This window comes from Hyla sarda, chromosome 13 (genome assembly GCF_029499605.1).
Source record: "Hyla sarda isolate aHylSar1 chromosome 13, aHylSar1.hap1, whole genome shotgun sequence".
In the NCBI taxonomy this organism is placed as follows: domain Eukaryota; kingdom Metazoa; phylum Chordata; class Amphibia; order Anura; family Hylidae; genus Hyla; species Hyla sarda.
Window position 1 is genome coordinate 9,790,436 of NC_079201.1, and position 19,833 is coordinate 9,810,268.

Below are 19,833 nucleotides of genomic sequence, written 5' to 3' on the forward strand. Positions count from 1 at the left end.
TGTCGGCAGAATACTGGTCTAGATAACAGCTACCTCTCCCGATCCCCCATACACATACATTCTCGGTCAAGAATTGGGAGAGAGCCCCCCCCCCCAGAAAACCCTCAGAAGAATAGGATCTGATAGTTGTTATCCAACATGGCGGATTCTACTCTCCTGGTGTTGGTGGAGAATCCGGAGGCTGGTCTACCAGACATTGGCCAACGTAAGGCAAGAGCTATCGCCAACATTTCTATAACCTTGTGGAAGCAGGGCTAAAATCCTGCAGGAACACATGGGAACTGAGTTCCTGCACTTTTTCCACAGCAGGAACACTGTTCCCAATAGCAGGAGTCCTGCAGGACCAGCCCTTGAATAGGAATCTTGGGTGAGTTCCCACACTTTTTTTTCCCGATGACTTGACCCCTGAATGATAGTGTTTGCCACCAAGATACCTTGTTTACCCGATGGGAGTACCAAACCACATATGTACATCATTCATGCGTACGGGGGGATGGGAAGAGATAGCTGACGTCTGAATGACTGTTGGGGGTAATGTTCCTGCTTAAAGGGGTACTCCGGCTTTAGACATCTTATCCCCTCTCTCTGCTGCACCCGTCTTTCGTTTAGAGTATCGGGTGCAGCGCCGGAGGCTCGTGACTTCACGGCCACGCCGTCAAGCCCCCTCCCATAGACTTGCACTAAGGGGACATGGCCGTGACATCATGACCCTCCGATCTGCATCGCCAATCATCCGGCACGGAGCGAAGTTTGCTCAGTGCACTGGATGTCTGGGGTGCAGAAGCCGAGATTGCGGGGGTCCCCAGCGGTGGGACCCCTGCGATCCTTTGGATAGTGGAAAAGATGTCTAGGGGCGGAGTACCCCTTGAAGGACAGTGTCCTAAAGACATGTACAGACTGCCATTGATGCTCCACTGGGAATTCTGGGAAGAAAGCAAAAGGCAGTATGAGAGCTTTTCCTAGAATTCCCAGTGGAGCGTAAATGTTCTGAAAGCCTCCACACGTCTTTATGACACTCTCCTCAAGGAGAAACATTACCCCTTTGCTCCCACAATGATAGGACTCTGATTAACAAGCCAACACCCTGCTCTGTCCTGATGAGGGGCAAAACCCTGATACTGTTGTCTGCAGATGGTTATTATTTCCTTCTGGAGAGATCTCTGGCTTGGCATACATTCCCAGTCAGTTTCTAAGACACCTAGTTGGAGTGAAACACTGACTTGTAGGGAAAGCTGTCTGGTACAGGTAGTTTGTGAACTGCTTTACATATTCTTTCTTCCAGCTATAGAAGGAGCATGGCTGCTGCTATAAAGGGGTTGTTTAGGCAAAAAGACAAAAAACAAAATATGCTGTAAAGTTGTATAAAGATAATAAACATACTATACTCACCTCCTCCGATTCCCTCGCAACTGACACTCACAGTCTTCCGCTGGTCTGTGCTTCTTCCAGATTGTTTTCCGTGCTGGTGTTAAGCCATATTCATTGATCAGCTGAGTGGTCAGGTTCCGTGTTAAAGGCGGCACACAACTTGATCACACCCTGTCACTTGGCTGTTTGCAGAATTTAAAAAAATCATGTTTTTCTTTTAAGCTCAAGTGTCATAGAGATGGTGCTGAGCTGTAGCATGCATGCCTCCTCCCTCCCCCACCCCTCTCTACTTGGCTTCCAGCACTAAGCCCTGTATATCAATCATAAAGAAGGGGAGGGAGGAGAATGCATGCTGCAGCTTAGCACCTCCTCTATCATACTTGAGCTTGGAAGGAAAACATGATTTCATATGCAGTTTTGTGTGGTTGGCTTAAACAAGGTTTCACTGTATTTGGTTTAATAAACTAAGACTGTACGTGGTTTATAATACAAGACCGAAAAAAGAATCCTTTACCCAAATTGTAAGGTTGCTGTGGAACGACATTTGGCACCGAAACAGGAATAGCAGCGGGGGCAGGATACCCATTCGTCTGGTTTTGAATTATAGGCGCTGGGTCAAGTTCAATGAGTTCACTCGCAGGTGCTGAAGGTTGATTCAATGCTGTCTGAAAGGACAATGTTAAATAGTTTTTTGCAATGGCTTCCCTTAAAGCTTCCCTTAATTGCCCAGCAGGTTTCTCATTGCGCAAAAATCTGCACCAATGATAAATTCTGTGCATGCAATTTAGCTGGTGCACGTCAGTCAATCAATTCCCCTCTTTCAATTTAAAATAGGAAATGCAGGTGCATATATATATATATATATATATATATATGTATGTATGTATATATATTTATTTATATTTATTTTTATACTATGTAGGTCCCCATAGGGGACTTTTATAAGCAATCATTCGATTGCTTTTATTGTATTCTGTTGCATAGCATTGAACAGTGAAATCGGTGCTCTGCTATTACAGTCTGTTTTTGCAGAGAGCCTATGGCCAGCACGGAGACTTTTAGTGGACATCTTGACTCATCTCAACTTTAAGATGCCGTGATCGCGTCAGTGACCATGGCATCCACTGGAAAGCATTTTTTTTTTTCAAATCCACTGGTGCCAGAAAGTTAAACAGATTTGTAAATTACTTCTATTAAAAAATCTTAATCCTTCCAGTACTTATCAGCTGCTGTTATGATCCACAGGAAGTTATTTTCTTTTTGAATTTCTCTTATGTTTGACCACAGTGCTCTCTGCTGACACATCTGTCCATTTTAGGAACTGTCCAGAGTAGGAGCAAATCCCCATAGAAAAATTCTTCTGCTCTGGACAGTTCCTAAAATGGACAGAGGTGTCAGCAGAGAGAGCTGTAGTCAGACAGAAAAGAAATTCAAAAAGAAAAGAACTTCCTGTGGATCATAAAAGCAGCTGATAAGTACTGTAAGGATTAAGATTTTTTGATAGAAGTAATTTACAAATCTGTTTAACTTTCTGGCACCAGTTGATTAATAAAAAAAAAAAATGTTTTACAGTGGAGTACCCCTTTAAATGGGTAGATTAGCGCGATTGTGTCTTGCTTTGGTACTCAATGCCCACTCATGCATTAGATAGACCACTGTTTATCAAAGAGTGTGCCTACAGCTGTTGCAAAACTACAACTCCCAGCATGCTGGGAGTTGTAGTTTTGCAACAGCTGGAGGCACACTCTTTGAAAAACACTGCAATCTTTTGCGGACTTGCAAAAAATGGCGCAATTAAAAAAAAAATGCAAATGTGGACCGCAGCATAACATGTCCACAAGTATAAAAAAAAAAAGTCTTACCACATTTTTGTCCTCTTTGTTACTTCTATTGCGCATGAACCTGAAAAAATAAGAGAGAAGACGCTAAGAGGGACTTTCCTCTGCTTCACCAGACAGATAATCTCTTCAGGACATTGGGAAAGCTGGAAGAGTAATGTGAGCTTTGCTCTATGTACTGTGTGCCACCTAGCTTTCACAATCTCTGGAAGAGAATATCTGTCTGGTAAAGCAGCCATATTGGAGCTCTTCAGGAGACTGGGCAAGCTGGGTGGCACGCATGCTGTGTGTCACCCTGCTTTCCCATTCTCCTGAAACCTCAGTAGTGCTAGGCTGCTTGTCCTCCCTTCACTTCTCACTACAGCAGCACTGGCATGCCCATTCCCTGCCCAGTCCGCAATAAATCTTCTCTTCCCTGCTCACCCTGTCCCCTCTCCCTGTCCTCTTACTAACTATTCTCTGTTCCTGCTGAACGGTTAAATAATACTTTACTCAGCTTTCCCAATCTCCTAAAGCCGCAGTAGTTATAGGCAGTTTGTCCTTCTTGCACAGCATAGAATGTTGGTACCTGGACATCCCTAAACTCTACTATATTTGACTGTCTGGTAAAGCAGCCATATTGGAGCTCTCAGGCATCTAGGAAAGCTGGGTGGCACCCTTACTGTGTGCAAATTAGCTTTCCCAGCCTCCTGCAGCCCCAAAAGTAATAGGCTGCGTGTCCTCATTGCACTGCAGAGAGTGTTTCTATCTGGACACCCCTAAACGCTACTATATTTTTATTTGACTGTCTGGTAAAGCAGCCATATTCAGGCTCTTCAGAAGACTAGAAAAGCTGTGTGGCATGAATACTGCATGCCACCAAGCTTTCCCAGTCTCCTAAAGCCCCAATAGTGATAGGCTGTGTTACGCCTAGCGCTCCGGGTCCCCGCTCCTCCCCGGAGCGCTTACGGCGTCTCTCTCTCCGCAGCGCCCCGGTCGGTCCCGCTGACCGGGAGCGCTGCACTGTCTTGGCCGTCGGGGATGCGATTCGCACAGCGGGACGCGCCCGCTCGCGAATCGCATCCCAGGTCACTTACCCGTCCCAGTCCCCCGCTGTCATGTGCTGGCGCGCGCGGCTCCGCTCTCTAGGGCGCGTGCGCGCCAGCTCCCTGAGACTTAAAGGGCCAGTGCACCAATGATTGGTGCCTGGCCCAATTAGCTTAATTGGCTTCCACCTGCTCCCAGACTATATTTGATCACTGCCCCTGCACTCCCCTGCCGGATCTTGTTGCCTTAGAGCCTAGTGAAAGCGTTACTGTGTTTGTCCATACTGTGTACTTGACCTCCTGCTATTGCCTTATTGACTACGTTTCTTGCTGCCTGCCCCGACCTTCTGCTACGTCCGACCTTGCTTTTGTCTACTCCCTTGTACCGCGCCTATCTTCAGCAGTCAGAGAGGTTGAGCCGTTGCTAGTGGATACGACCTGGTCACTACCGCCGCAGCAAGACCATCCCGCTTTGCGGCGGGCTCTGGTGAACACCAGTAGTGACTTAGAACCGGTCCACTAGCACGGTCCACGCCAATCCCTCTCTGGCACAGAGGATCCACCTCCTGCCAGCCGGCATCGTGACAGTAGATCCGGCCATGGATCCCGCTGAAGTTCCTCTGCCAGTTGTCGCCGACCTCACTACGCTGGTCGCCCAGCAAGCTCGACAGATCGCCCAACAAGAGCACCAGCTGTCGTACTTGACCACCATGACTCAGCAACTTCAGTCGCAGCTACAGCAGCTTCAGTCTCAGCTACTGCAATTTCAGTCACAGCTACAGCAGCAACAACCTTCTCCTCCTCCAGCTCCTGCACCTCTTCCGCAGCGAGTGGCCACTCCTCGCCTCCGCTTGTCCCTGCCGGACAAATTTGATGGGGACTCTAAGTTTTGCCGTGGCTTTCTTTCACAATGTTCCCTGCACTTGGAGATGATGTCGGACCAGTTTCCTACTGAAAGGTCTAAGGTGGCTTTCGTAGTCAGTCAGTCTTCTGTCTGGGAAAGCTCTGTCATGGGCCACACCGCTCTGGGACCGCAATGACCCCGTCACTGCCTCTGTACACTCCTTCTTCTCGGAAATTCGAAGTGTCTTTGAGGAACCTGCCCGAGCCTCTTCTGCTGAGACTGCCCTGCTGAACCTTGTCCAGGGTAATTCTTCCGTTGGCGAGTACGCCATACAATTCCGTACTCTTGCTTCTGAACTATCCTGGAATAATGAGGCCCTCTGCGCGACCTTTAAAAAAGGCCTATCCAGCAACATTAAAGATGTTCTGGCCGCACGAGAAATTCCTGCTAACCTGCATGAACTCATTCATCTAGCCACTCGCATTGACATGCGTTTTTCTGAGAGGCATCAAGAGCTCCGCCAGGAAAAAGACTTAGATCTCTGGGCACCTCTCCCACAGTCTCCGTTGCAATCTACGCCTAGGCCTCCCGCCGAGGAGGCCATGCAAGTGGATCGGTCTCGCCTGACCCAGGAGGAGAGGAATCGCCGTAGGGAAGAAAATCCTTGTCTGTACTGTGCAAGTACCGAACATTTCTTGGTGGATTGCCCTATCCGTCCTCCACGTCTGGGAAACGCACGCTCGCACCCAGCTCTCGTGGGTGTGGCGTCTCTTGAATCAAAGCCGGCTTCTCCACGTCTCACGGTGCCCGTGCGGATTTCTCCTTCAGCCAACTCCTCCCTCTCAGCCGTGGCCTGCTTGGACTCTGGTGCCTCTGGGAATTTTATTCGGGATTCCTTGGTGAATAAATTCCGCATCCCGGTGACCCGTCTCGTCAAGCCACTCTACATTTCCGCGGTCAACGGAGTCAGGTTGGATTGCACCGTGCGTTACCGCACGGAGCCCCTCCTAATGTGCATCGGACCTCATCATGAAAAAATTGAGTTTTTGGTCCTCTCCAATTGCACTTCCGAAATTCTCCTTGGACTACCCTGGCTTCAACATCATTCTCCTACCCTGGATTGGTCCACAGGGGAGATCAAGAGCTGGGGTACCTCTTGTTTCAAGGACTGCCTTAAACCGGTTCCCAGTACTCCCTGCCGTGACCCTGTGGTTCCCCCTGTAACCGGTCTCCCTAAGGTCTTTATGGACTCTGCCTGCCATAAGAAGTGCCTCTCCCCCCCTCCCAGTCCAGTCAGGCAAGCCTCGGTGCCTCCTCATGGCCCCCGTCCTGGTGTCACACTGCCCCGTGCCAGGCCTCGCCCTCTGCCCTCCCTCCCCATTCCCACTCCTGCTGTACTGCCTGCCGTTGAGGAAACCCTCCATTCTTTCCCGGTGTCCTCATCCCAGGGGAGGCAGTTACCGGACAAAGAAAAGGGGAGACCTAAGGGGGGGGGGGGTACTGTTACGCCTAGCGCTCCGGGTCCCCGCTCCTCCCCGGAGCGCTTACGGCGTCTCTCTCTCCGCAGCGCCCTGGTCGGTCCCGCTGACCGGGAGCGCTGCACTGTCTTGGCCGTCGGGGATGCGATTCGCACAGCGGGACGCGCCCGCTCGCGAATCGCATCCCAGGTCACTTACCCGTCCCGGTCTCCCGCTGTCATGTGCTGGCGCGCGCGGCTCCGCTCTCTAGGGCGCGCGCGCGCCAGCTCCCTGAGACTTAAAGGGCCAGTGCACCAATGATTGGTGCCTGGCCCAATTAGCTTAATTGGCTTCCACCTGCTCCCAGACTATATTTGATCACTGCCCCTGCACTCCCCTGCCGGATCTTGTTGCCTTAGAGCCTAGTGAAAGCGTTACTGTGTTTGTCCATACTGTGTACTTGACCTCCTGCTATTGCCTTATTGACTACGATTCTTGCTGCCTGCCCCGACCTTCTGCTACGTCCGACCTTGCTTTTGTCTACTCCCTTGTACCGCGCCTATCTTCAGCAGTCAGAGAGGTTGAGCCGTTGCTAGTGGATACGACCTGGTCACTACCGCCGCAGCAAGACCATCCCGCTTTGCGGCGGGCTCTGGTGAACACCAGTAGTGACTTAGAACCGGTCCACTAGCACGGTCCACGCCAATCCCTCTCTGGCACAGAGGATCCACCTCCTGCCAGCCGGCATCGTGACAGGCTGCTTGTCCTCCTTGCACTGCAGAGATTGCTGGTATCTGGACATCCCTACATTCTACTATATTTGACTGTTTCGTAAAGCAGCCATGTCAGAGCTCTTCAGGAGATAAGGAAAGCATGGTAGCATGCATAATGCCTGCCTCTCAGCCACTAAGTGTGCCACTTAGCTTTCCCAGCCTCCTGAAGCCCCAGAAGTAATAGGCTGCTTGTCCTCCTTGCACTGCAGAGATTGGCAGTATCTGAACATCCCTAAATGCTACTGTATTTTTATTTTACTGTCCGGTAAAGCAGCCACAGTGAAGCTCTTCAGGAGACTAGGAAAGCTGTGTGGCACGCATACTGCATGCCACCCAGCTTTCCAAGTCTCCTGAAGCCCCAGTAGTGATATGCTGCTTGTCCTTTTTGTACTGCAAAGATTGTTGGTATCTGGACACCCCTAAACTTAACTATATTTTTATTTGACTGTCTGGTAAAGTAGCCATATTGGAGCTCCTCAGAAGACAAGGAAAGCTGGGTGGCACGCATAATGCGTGCCACCCAGCTTTCCCTGCCTCCTGAAGCTCCAAAAGTAATAGGCTGCTTGTTCTCCTTGCACTGTAAAGATTGTTGGTATGTGGACATCCCTAAAGGCTACTATATTTGTATTTGACTGTCTGGTAAAGCAGCCATATTGGAACTCTTCAGGAGACCAGGAAAGCTGGTTGGCACACATATTGCATGCCACCCAGCTTTCCTAGCCTCCTGAAGAGCTGCAATATGGCTGCTTTACTAGACAATCATAAAAATGTAGTAGAGCTTAGAGATGTTTCGACACTGATACGGGACACTGATACATTATATATATATATATATATATATATATATATATATATATAAAAATATATAGAAGCAAATCATAAAATGTTGCAGTATCTTGTAATTCTTTTTTTATTGGACTAACAGCATTTTGTAGAAACAAGCTTTAGGGATTCCTCCCTTTATCAAGTCCAAAGCAAATTAGTCCAATAAAAAAGGTATTACAAGATACTGCAACATTTTATGATTTGCATCTGCATCACTGGACTAATACGGCTACTCAAATTTACTATATATATATATATATATATATATATATATATATATATATATATAGTAGTGATAATTATAAAGGAAAGGAAATCCCATATATGGAAATGTTTTTACCTGGAATGTCTCAGGAAGATATTATTCAGATCGTCATTGACCTGCACCAGTTCAATGATAACGTCCTCATTCTGTACGGTCTCCAGAAGCTTCAGGATCCGGGCCTGCATCTCCCGGCACACCTTCTCCAGCTCCTGTCAGATATCATTGGGGTTCAGCCATAAATGAGTGACACAGATAAATTGTCGCTTTTTCGCTTCTGCGATGCCGAGCCCTACACATAAGAATGCACCCACCGCCTGCACTGTCAGTAAATGAACCGTCCCATTGTCGTCTCACACAGTATTTACTTTCAGTGTCATACAGTAATGGATATATTGACCAAGGATCTGTGCTTGTGTTGGTGGTAAATGGCCATGTCCTGTGTCCTCCATCACACTGCTGGCTTGTTTTTGGGAACTGGCTACTTCTTCTGTCCACCTTGAAACTACAATCCCAAGGATCCTTTATTTCAAGGTGGGAGGGGACTTATTTCCCTCCTACACATCCCCACCCATTGCAGCACAGCCATGCCCCCTTTGATCACATGACTTGCCTGACATCACCTGACACACAAGCTGTGGATTTGTTTGCTGATGAATGCACATGTGCGCCGGTAACGCCAACAGGGGGCTTACAACAGACAGAACAGCCACCTTTCAGCACCTGAGTAGTGATGTAATGTCTCGGGCCACACAGCAAGCTGGGAAAAGTCAGAGACAACACTCATTTTGTAGGCTGCAGAAAATGAACTTCCAGGGAAGAGAAAGACAAAGAAATTTTATACCAGCTACCAAACACAAGTAAGGGAAGTATATTAGAAACTAGACTGACTTTTCTGCCTCTGTCTTACATCCAAAAATCCCAGAATACCCCTTTAATAAGAAGATGTGCCGCCCACATTGTTACCAAGAAAACTGCAGTCAGTGGACATAAGAGAAGTGTCTGTGGGAACCGAGGAAGTGAGAAGAATGAGGAGGAAGAGAATACGGGATAAAAGGGAAAAGACAACTGAGCAGAACTGTGCCGGGAAAATGGATAAAGTACTAAAAAAAAGGTTAAAGAAAAGCTGTGAGAGAGAAGACTGGATATAAAGGGACTCATGTACAACTGATCGCCGACTGAGAACGTAGTCCCTATTTAACGGGGTACTCGGCTGCTAGACATCTTATCTCCTATCCAAAGGATAAGATGTCTGATCGCAGGGGTCTCGTTGTGATCTCCTGCAGCAATTGATCAGGACCGTCACACTGTACTGCATTACCGCATGTCTTTCGAATGATGGTGAGATATAATGGGATGTAAGGTAAAACCATCGGTGACTACTACCCATAGACTAAACATAAGTAAGAAGATACCTGTAAGAGGTCCATATCGTCTTCTAGCTCTGCTCCTGGGACGTTCTCCAGCAGGATCTCGGACATGACCCTCACATTCATTTTCACCATATCCAGCTCACTGTACAGTTTACCGATCTGGAGGATACAAGACACTTTAATGTTGCAGCTCTACTTACCGAGATCATACACATATGGCTGAGGTCAGGAGTGGACACCATATTGTCCATGCTGGAAGTCAATGAGACGACTCCATGAACCAGGCTGCTTTTCCTAACTCGTAGGTCTAAAGCTGGGTTCATACATATTGTTTCGGCATTTTTGATCAGGACTTTGGTCACTATTTGGTCAGTATTTTAGCCAGAACCCGATCCATCTGCCCTACAGATAAGTAGGCATTTGCAATGTGGGAAAATAGGATCTAGACGAGTCTTCCCAACAATAGATTAAACAAATTTGGTGCCTTGTAGGTATCAACTTCATCACCGATGCACATGTCAGAGAGCCAGGACACTAGGAGGTGTTTTTACATTGGACCTTGACTAAGGTACATGTTGGCACCGAAATCCGTCGACCCATTGTTTCATATCAATAAAATTGTGAAGTTCTGTGCATCTATTGAGGACTCCATGTACTACAATACAGCAGAGCTCATCTAGACCCTATTTCTCCCTGCACTGCATGTGTATGATATACAGAGATACAGTAAGGCCCCCGTATATTTCTAGGCCTTCATACGGCCATTTGAGTTAGACGTTTTGTATAGTTTTTGGTCTATATCAGTAGTGTTCTGTATAACTCTATAATTGTTGTACGGTCACCAAATAATGACTCCTGACTGCCTTACATTCCACATGTGTGACCAGCCATGATTTATAGGTCACAGGAGCCGACAGTACAGAATGGGAGAAACAGAGGTAGTGGTGAGGGGCAGAAGGTAAATTTACATTTACACCACAAAACATGCTTCCTCCAGGGATTCTAAAATCTGCTGCCTGAGGCAAGACAGTCATCTTGCCTCACGACAGCCACAGTTCTTACTTTAATTTAAAAAAATGCAGAGCTTAGTTCATTGTTTCCCAACCAGGGTTGGTTCCTCCAACTGTTGCAAAACTACAACTCCCAACATGCCCGGACAGCCTTCAGCTGTCCGGGCATTCTGGGAGTTGTAGTTTTGCAACAGCTGGAGGAACCCTGGTTGGGAAACACTGGCTTAGATTATATTCCTTTATGTAAAATTATGTAAAATTTCTGAAATTAATTGGGAAACCCCCTTTTCACCGACACCGGAAAACATAACAAGTAATGCTTAAGGCTGTCCTGGCATGCTGGGAGTTGTAGTTTTGCAACAACTGGAGGCACCCTGGTTGGGAAACACTGGTCTATATTGTGGATACTCTGCTGCACATACCTGTTCGGCTGAAAGCTGCTGCCCGGACACTTCTGTGTGTAATGGAGTAGTAGTTTTATCAGTCATCTTATCAGCCTGAAGGAAAAGCAGAGAGAAGGATGAGATCACTTATCTGAGTCTGGTCAAGTCTTTGAGTCTGTGAGAAATAGTAACAAAAATGTTTGGTAATATGGCACCAACATATGCCGCAGCTCCTGCCAATATAGGGGATACATGTGCAGACAATGAGAGGTTACATTGTAACAAACTAGTTTTGAGGATCTGCTCACGATGGTGTGCTTACGGAGGGGGGTGGGGAATATACCCAGGGTGCCGATGACTCCCCCCAATCCACTCCAAAGGCGTCTAAACCTCCCACATTATAATCCACTCACTGACCGGGGAATCCTGATCACTTGTCCCTGATCCCCTGGTCGGCGGTGTTGTAGTATGCAGCCTGAAGACAGCTTAAGGCTGCGGCCTACACTGGGAGTGGAGTATGCTCCTGCACCAGAGCAGAGGAAGAAGGAGGCAGTCTGGCTTCTGCTGCTGCTATGTTTGGGTGAGGAGGTGAGTATATATATTTTTGTTTTTATTATATTTGCAATAGGTAGGAATTACTGCCTTCTTGGGGAGATTATTGCCTACTGAGGGGGGTACTGCCAACTGGGGAGAGATGGCCTAATGCAGGGGGGAGGATTACTGGCTACCTGGGGGGATTACTGCCTACCTGGGGGGGATTACTGCCTACTTGAGGAGGATTACTGGTAACTGGGGAATTATTGACTACTGGGGGAGCAACCTGGTTAATGGGGGGATTATTGATTACGAGGAGGGGTTTACTGGCTACTGGGGGAGAGCTACCTACCTAATGGGGACCAATTTACATACTCACAATTTACATACTCACCCCCCCCCTGGGTGCCAAATAATCTAGGTATGCTCCTGCCTGCTCACTTTGTGGTGTAGAGTAATAAGTGTGGGGGGGGAGGGGGGTATAGGACGTGCAGTGATAGACTTCAGCAGTACTGGGGGGGGGGGGGGGTATATAATGGGCAATGATAGGCTTTAGTAGTACTGGTGGGGTATATAACGCGCAATGTTAGGCTTTAGTAGTACTGGGGGGGTATATAGGCTTTAGTAGTACTGGGGGGTATATAACGGCAATGATAGGCTTTAGTAGTACTGGGGGGGTATATAACGGGCAATGATAGGCTTTAGTAGTACGGCGGGGGTATATAACGGGCAATGATAGGCTTTAGTAGTACTGTGGGGTATATAATGGGCAATGATAGGCTTCAGTAGTACTTGTGGGTATATAACGGGCAATGATAGGCTTTAGTAGTACTGGGGGGTATATAACAGGCAAAGATAGGCTTTAGTAGTACTGGGGGGTTATATAATGACAATGATAGGCTTCAGTAGTACTGGGGGGTATATAACGGGCAATGATAGGCTTTAGTAGTACTGGGGGGGTATATAACGGGCAATGATAGGCTTTAGTAGTACTGTGGGGTATATAATGGGCAATGATAGGCTTCAGTAGTACTGGGGGGGTATATAACGGGCAATGATAGGCTTTAGTAGTACTGGGGGGTATATAATGGGCAATGATAGGCTTTAGTAGTACTGGGGGGGTATATAACGGGCAATGATAGGCTTTAGTAGTACTGGGGGTTATATAATGGGCAATGATAGGCTTCAGTAGTACTGGGGGGTATATAATGGGCAATGATAGGCTTCAGTAGTACTGGGGGGGTATATAACGGGCAATGATAGGCTATAGTAGTACTGGGGGGGGAGGTAGGTGACGGGCAATGATAGGCTTCAGTAGTACTGAGGGGGAGGTAGGTGACGGGCAATCATAGGCTTTAGTAGTACTGGGGGGGAGGTAGGTGACGGGCAATGATAGGCTTCAGTAGTACTGGGGGGTATATAACAGGCAATGATAGGCTTTAGTAGTACTGGGGGGGTATATAACAGGCAATGATAGGCTTTAGTAGTACTGGGGGGGTATATAACAGGCAATGATAGGCTTTAGTAGTACTGGGGGGGAGGTAGGTGACGGGCAATGATAGGCTTCAGTAGTATGGGGGAGGTAGGTGACGGGCAATGATAGGCTTCAGTAGTACTGGGGGGAGGTAGGTGACGGGAAATGATAGGCTTCAGTAGTACTGGGGGGAGGTAGGTGACGGGAAATGATAGGCTTCAGCAGTACTGGGGGGGAGGTAGGTGACGGGCAATGATAGGCTTCAGCAGTACTGGGGGGGAGGTAGGTGACGGGCAATGATAGGCTTCAGCAGTACTGGGCATTAGTAGTATTCATCTTGCGGAGTAGTAAACCTGCTCTAATCTTGTATAAACAAAGTGAAGATGTGTAGCCTCATGTATCTTAGCTGACGTCTGAGCTTCCTGGCTTTGTTTTGCTTTGTGATAAAATGATGATGCTATGCATGATAGGAGCCACAACGCTCATAAAACGTTCCTGCAGACTCAGCTGCTTCTGGCTATTAAACCAACCACAAGCATCTGGCTCCAGAAGAAATCTATAAGATGAATGTATTTGTTTATGCAGGACGTGTCCAGTGGCGATGCTGTGAGGGTCATGGGTACAACAGGCTTATGATTCTGTAACCTTCAGAGTAATGTAAGACCAAGTACAAGAATCTTTAATGTCTTATAGAAGGTGCCTGAAGTAATCTATATGTATATGGTCGTCAACCCAATGTCTGACAGAAGAATAAGTCATCTACACCAGACTGTGTTACTAGAAATATTTGCTACGGAACTTTCTTTATGTGAACTTCATTGGGAGTATGCTGCAAGTGGAGTGTTGATCTATGGGGATGGTCTTCTCCAAGGAGATGGACCCCATGCATAATGTATGGTAGACTGAATATCCATCAACCATAAAGTGTTTTAGATAAAAGGATGAATGGTCTTCTCAAAGAGGTGGCCTGTTGGAGAGGTTTGGCTGTATCTATGGAAAAAGTTATATAGATGTGTGGCTTTATTTATAGACATCAGAGTATGAGGGCATGAGCTTGAAGCATTGAGCCAACTGCATACCATATACCACCAGGAATGGATATGGAGCATGCCACACAAGGGGGGGGGGGGGGGGAGATATACCAGAGCATACGCTTAAAGCATTGAGCTAAGTGCATGCCCATAGGCCACCAGGAATGGGTATGGATCATTTCACACAAGGGGTGGAGATACCAGAGCATACACTTAAAGCATTAAGCCAAGTGCATGCCATGGACCACCAAGAACTGGTATGGAGCATGCCACACAAGGGGGGAGGGGGAGATACCAGAGCATACGCTTAAAGCATTGAGCTAAGTGCATGCCATGGACCACCAAGAAAGGGTATGGAGAATACCACACAAGGGGGGGGGCACATACCAGAGCATACGCTTAAAGTATTGAGCTAAGTGCATGCCCATAGGCCACCAGGAATGGGTATGGAGCATGCCACACAAGGGGGGGGGGGGGAGGTACCAGAGGGAACGGGTATGGAGCATGCCACACAAGGTATCAGAGCATACGCTTAAAGCATTGAGCTAAGTGCATGCCCATAGGCCACCAGGAACGGGTATGCCACTCAAGGGTGAAGATACCAGACGATGAGCTTAAACATTGAGCCAAATGCATGCCATGGACCACCAGGAACGGGCATGGAGCATACCACACAAGGGGTGGAGAGACAGTGCACCAGGCAGGGCGTGCAATGTAGTGCTGATTATTGTGGAACACCAAACATGGATGCCAGACTGTAGTCAGTATAACATCTCTGTAATACGTGTGCGTTGCAGTGGTCCTTAGGAAAATATTTCCATACACGTTATTGCAAGCAAAAAAAATTGTTATTCGGCTGGAGAGCGCCTCAATTTTTATAAAACGCCTTTTACCGTCATAAACACGGCAGGGGAAAGAGAAAAACCTTTTCATTCCGCTAAAGTATCTACTTCATAGAATTTATTCCTTCAAATCATCCAAGTACATAGGCCGGGGAAGTGCTCGAAAACATTTTATTTCTCTATAAATCACAAAGTACATGCTGAAAAATGCTTATGGACCAAACGCTGGCACCGCAGAAGCGAAACACAAAAATAATTATAATGGGCCGTAAAACAATAGCACGCACTGTATGGTGAAAGACAGGCACGGTGGGGGGGAAAAAATAAATAAAATAATAATAATAATAATAAAAAAAAATAGATTTTGGCAAATAAAAATATTAAAAAATAAGGCAAAAAAAAAAAAAAAATGTATGGTCGTGTTCTGTCTGTACGACCATAAGTTACTGACTAATCTAATTTTCTCCAGAAGCTCGTACTATAAATATAAGGCTAGAAAGGTGAAGGATTTAATCCAGGAATGATGGCTGTGTGTAGATTGGGTCCTCCCTGACCATGGTATGAGGACAGTGCATGTGTCGGCCGGCGGAGAGTTTATTACTCTGGTGCTGAGGGACAGAAGCTGCAATGAGATCCGGAACACAACCGGGGATTCCTGTTCCTGCATCTGGTACCGGTGAGATATAGTCTTATCTATTATACACTCGCTGGGCACTTTATTAGGTACACCTGTTCTATTGCTAGTTAACACAAATAGCTGATCAGCCAATCATATGGCAGCAACTTAATGCATTTAGGCATGTAGACGTGGTCAAGACTACTTGCTATTCTCTTTGGGGAGAATATGTCCTAGAAATCATGACCTCTACAATGTTCCATAAGCACCATCTGATGAAGAGTAAGATCCTGACTCGAAACTTTCCGAGGAAAGCTCAGAAGAAAGGAAGAGGCACAGCACTCAGCTGAGAACTTCTGTCCCTTTGTTCTGGCGATCAATAATAGTCTCAGCCACCTGACCTCCACCGACCACAACTTCTGCCGTGTCACACGTTAACTAGGGGAGTACCCCTTACATTTTTTAAATGTTAGTGACCCATTAGGTGATGAGTGGGATTTAACAGTCAGGGGGTTTGTATTAGGCACCCCATATTCTCTGTCTATCCCGCCACCTTCCTTATTATGCGAATGAGCACTGTTTTCTCTGTGCACTCACCCGAAGACTTCATTAGCATAAAAATGAAGGGTGTGGTGGCACACGGCGAATATGGAGGAGGCAGGGGAGCTGGGTGAGCCAGCTCTCTGCCTCCAATGAGCACTGGATACCAATGCAGCAGGAAGTTTACAATGTCAGAACTCTGCCTATACTCTAGACCCTCTTTGTAAAGCTGTTCACTCGCACTATAACCCAGTATATTGGGTTTAGTGCGGGCAAACTGGGTGTCATTAAGTTCACGCCTATCTGACTATTTACTGAATTGTTAGACAAATTATAAACCCCAGAAAGGAATATCAAGAAACTGTAAAGAGGTGTGTGATCAGGGTGGCCTAAGCTATTTAATGGATTGGCCACAGGTCCTCTTTAAAGGGATGCTCCGCCCCTAGACATCTTATCCCCCATCCTTTGGATGTCTGATCATGAGGTCCTGCCTCTGGGACTCCCGCGATCTCTGTGCAGCACCCATCGTTGGTTTAGAAAGCTTGGTGCAGGCGGCAGGGTCATGCCATCATGGCCAAGCCCTCATGTGATGTCACGACATGCCCCCTCAATGCAAGTCTATGGGAGGGGGCGTGGCGGCCGCCACGCCCCCTCCCATAGACTTGCACTGAGGGCGTGTCATGACAGCACAACGGGGGTGGCCATGACGGCACGACCCCCGCCACCCGCTCTAAGCATTCGGAACATTTTCTTGGGCATCAGAGTACCCCTTTAAATGCAATAATATTTTGCAATAAGGATCACATATTCCAAAACTGGGGATTGGGCTAAACTATGAATTCAATACTGTGTCCCCTGATACCAGAGAGTGATATTCTTTGCATCAATATACTCGAATGGATGATGGCAATATCAGTTACATTACCAAATTTGCCAAATTATTTGCGGCCTTATGTTAGGGTAACTGGCTAAACAGGAAAATGTGAAAATAAATCCAGATTTTTAGGTATTGTTCCTTTAAACGAGGCTGCGGCGGAGCCCGAACATCGTACAATTGAACAATTGTACTGCAGAATTTGGAAAAAAGGCGTCGGCGTCTGGTCATTTGTCATACACAATTATTAAAAGAAGCAAAAAGCATTGCGGAGCGGCTGATATATTACACGGCATTAACAAAGCGTCTGGACAAACAAGATAAACCAGATCTAATTGCATCCCCGTCCGTCCCGTAATGAACCGCTTCAATGAGCCAGAATTAACTAAGAACTTTCTGATAACCTCTACGAGGGAGAACGCTGCCGAGGGAAAGAATATCCGCTCATAGCAACGCACATAGTGTAACACCCGGAGGGATTCTCCAGTCACATGTAAGGAGCCTCTCCACACACAAATGGCGGGGGTGCTGCTATACACAGGAGCGGGGCCTCATGTATAGAGAGGGCATCAATTATAAAGACTAAAGTACAAGAAGAACAGTCCTCTGGGTTGTCCCCTTGGATCAAAGTATTTGAAGGACAGTCCTCTAGGTTGTCCCCTTGGATCAAAGTATTTGAAGAACAGTTCTCTAGGTTGTCCCCTTGGATCAAAGTATTTGAAGAAGAGTTCTCTAGGTTGTCCCCTTGGATCAAAGTATTTGAAGAAGAGTTCTCTAGGTTGTCCCCATAATTTAAAGTTGAAGAAAAATGGTTCTCTAGGTTGTCCCCATAGTTCAAAGTACAAGAAGAACAGTCCTCTAGGTTGTCCCTTTGGTTCAAAGTTCAAGAACAGTCCTCTAGGTTGTCCCCTTGGTTCAAAGTTCAAAAACAGTTCTCTAGGTTGTCCCTTTGGTTCAAAGTTCAAAAACAGTTCTTTAGGTTGTCCCTTTGGTTCAAAGTTCAAGAACAGTTCTCTAGGTTGTCCCCGTGGTTCAAAGTTTAAGAAGAACAGTCCTCTGGGTTGTCCCCATGATTCAAAGTTCAAGAACAGTCTTCTAGGTTGTCCCCATAGTTCAAAGTACAAGAATAATAGTCCTCTAGGTTGTCCCCTTTGTTCAAAATGCAATAAGAACAGTCCAAAATGGGGTTTTCAACCAAAGAGATAACCTAGAAGACTGTTCTTGAACTTTGAACCATGGGGACAACCCAGAGGACTGTTCTTCCTGGACTTTTTAACCACGGGGACAACCTAGAAGACTACTCTTCAAATACTCTGAACCAAGCGGACAACCCAGAGGACTGTTCTACTTGTACTTTGAACTAAGGGGACGACCTAGAGCACTGTTCTTGAATTTTTAACAAGAGAACAACCTAAAGGACTGTTCTTGAACTTTGAACCATGGGAACAACCCAGAGGACTGTTCTTCTTGAACTTTGAACCACGGGGACAACCTAGAGAACTGTTCTTCAAATACTTTGATCCAAGGGGACAACCTAGAGAGTTGTTCTTTATGTACTTTTGAACTAGTCACTCACTTGCAACATCTGGAGTGCCACAGTTTGAGACCACTGATCTAGCAGGTGTAGAAGGGGTGCGCCCAACTCAAGAGAGTTCAACTTAGCGATCCTACTGGGGATTGACCAGTCCATAGCTAATGGACTTTCTATGATCCTGTACATTGCATGTTCCCTGAGAGACGATCAATGTCCCGTTTTATCTCCATAACTCCTCTTAACCCCTTAAAGGGGTACTCCACCCCTTTCCAAAGGATAGGGGGATAAGATGTCTGATCGTGGGGGGTCCCGCCGCTGGGGACCCCCTCGATCTCCCTGCTGCACCTGGCGTTCATTAAGAGCGATGGGTGCAGCGTCGGAGGCTCGTGATGTCATGGTCACGCCCCGCTCGTGACATCACGGCCACACCTCCTCAATGCAAGTCTATGGGAGGGGGCGTGACGGATGTTACGCCCCCTCCCATAGACTTACATTGAGGGGGCATGGCCGTGACATCATGAGCCTCCGCCCCGCATCCCCAGTCATCCGGGACAAAGCGAAGTTCGTTCTGTGCACCGGATGTCTGGGATGCCACAGCCAGATGTCTGGGGACCCCCGCGATCAGACATCTGATTAGATGTCTAGGGGTGGAGTACCCCTTAATATGTGCTGTCTTACCCTTCGCAGCTCAGTGGTTGTTTCTTTACTGGCATCCAAAGGAGGGAACTGGATTCCTTTCTTAATCATCTCCAAATACAGTTCTTTGACCTCCGTAACGTCGGCATTGCCCGTTGACTGTGTAGACCACGTCTGGTGAGAAAAAGAAAAAAATATGTGAATGATTGTTTCCTAGAATGTGTGTGGGTATAGACACATTATAGTGTTAGGCTGTGTTCACATATAGTATTTTGGTCAGGATTTTTTCATCACTATTTTTCACTAAAACCAGGATTGGAAGCGACACAGAGAAACAACTTTAATGGAAAGTTTTCACCTTTTTCTGTGTCTGTTCCTGAGCAAAATCCTGACCAAAATACTATGTGTGAACATAGCCTTATGATACTGTACCAAAAATGTAGATTGTAACCAGCAATCCTATTGGTACTGGATAGATTGGATTGCAGAGTCAGAGAGATGCCCTGGCCTTCACTCTTAGGCCAGCTTCACACTGCGAAATCTCAGGATAGAATTTTTTTGCCGGAGATCCTGCGGGCGGCGCTAGGACCGTGC

At 47.0% G+C, this 19,833-nt stretch overlaps 2 protein-coding genes across 5 annotated transcripts in view; one reads left to right on the forward strand and one right to left on the reverse strand.

The window, feature by feature from the left end:
* LOC130297764 (cytochrome c oxidase assembly protein COX11, mitochondrial) overlaps positions 1-19,833 on the forward strand; it is a 172,630-nt gene that overhangs the window by 66,862 nt on the left and 85,935 nt on the right. The gene's annotated exons all lie outside the window — the stretch shown is intronic.
* Positions 1-19,833, reverse strand: part of TOM1L1 (target of myb1 like 1 membrane trafficking protein) — an 81,589-nt gene that overhangs the window by 22,688 nt on the left and 39,068 nt on the right. For all 3 annotated transcript variants that reach the window (XM_056550624.1, XM_056550622.1, XM_056550625.1), the window contains exons 5-10: positions 19,282-19,413; positions 11,198-11,272; positions 9,808-9,924; positions 8,471-8,604; positions 3,231-3,270; positions 1,883-2,033 (exon numbers count right to left, since the gene is read on the reverse strand). In XM_056550624.1, coding sequence (XP_056406599.1) covers positions 1,883-2,033; positions 3,231-3,270; positions 8,471-8,604; positions 9,808-9,924; positions 11,198-11,272; positions 19,282-19,413 — 649 coding nt within the window. The remainder of the gene's footprint in view (positions 1-1,882; positions 2,034-3,230; positions 3,271-8,470; positions 8,605-9,807; positions 9,925-11,197; positions 11,273-19,281; positions 19,414-19,833) is intronic.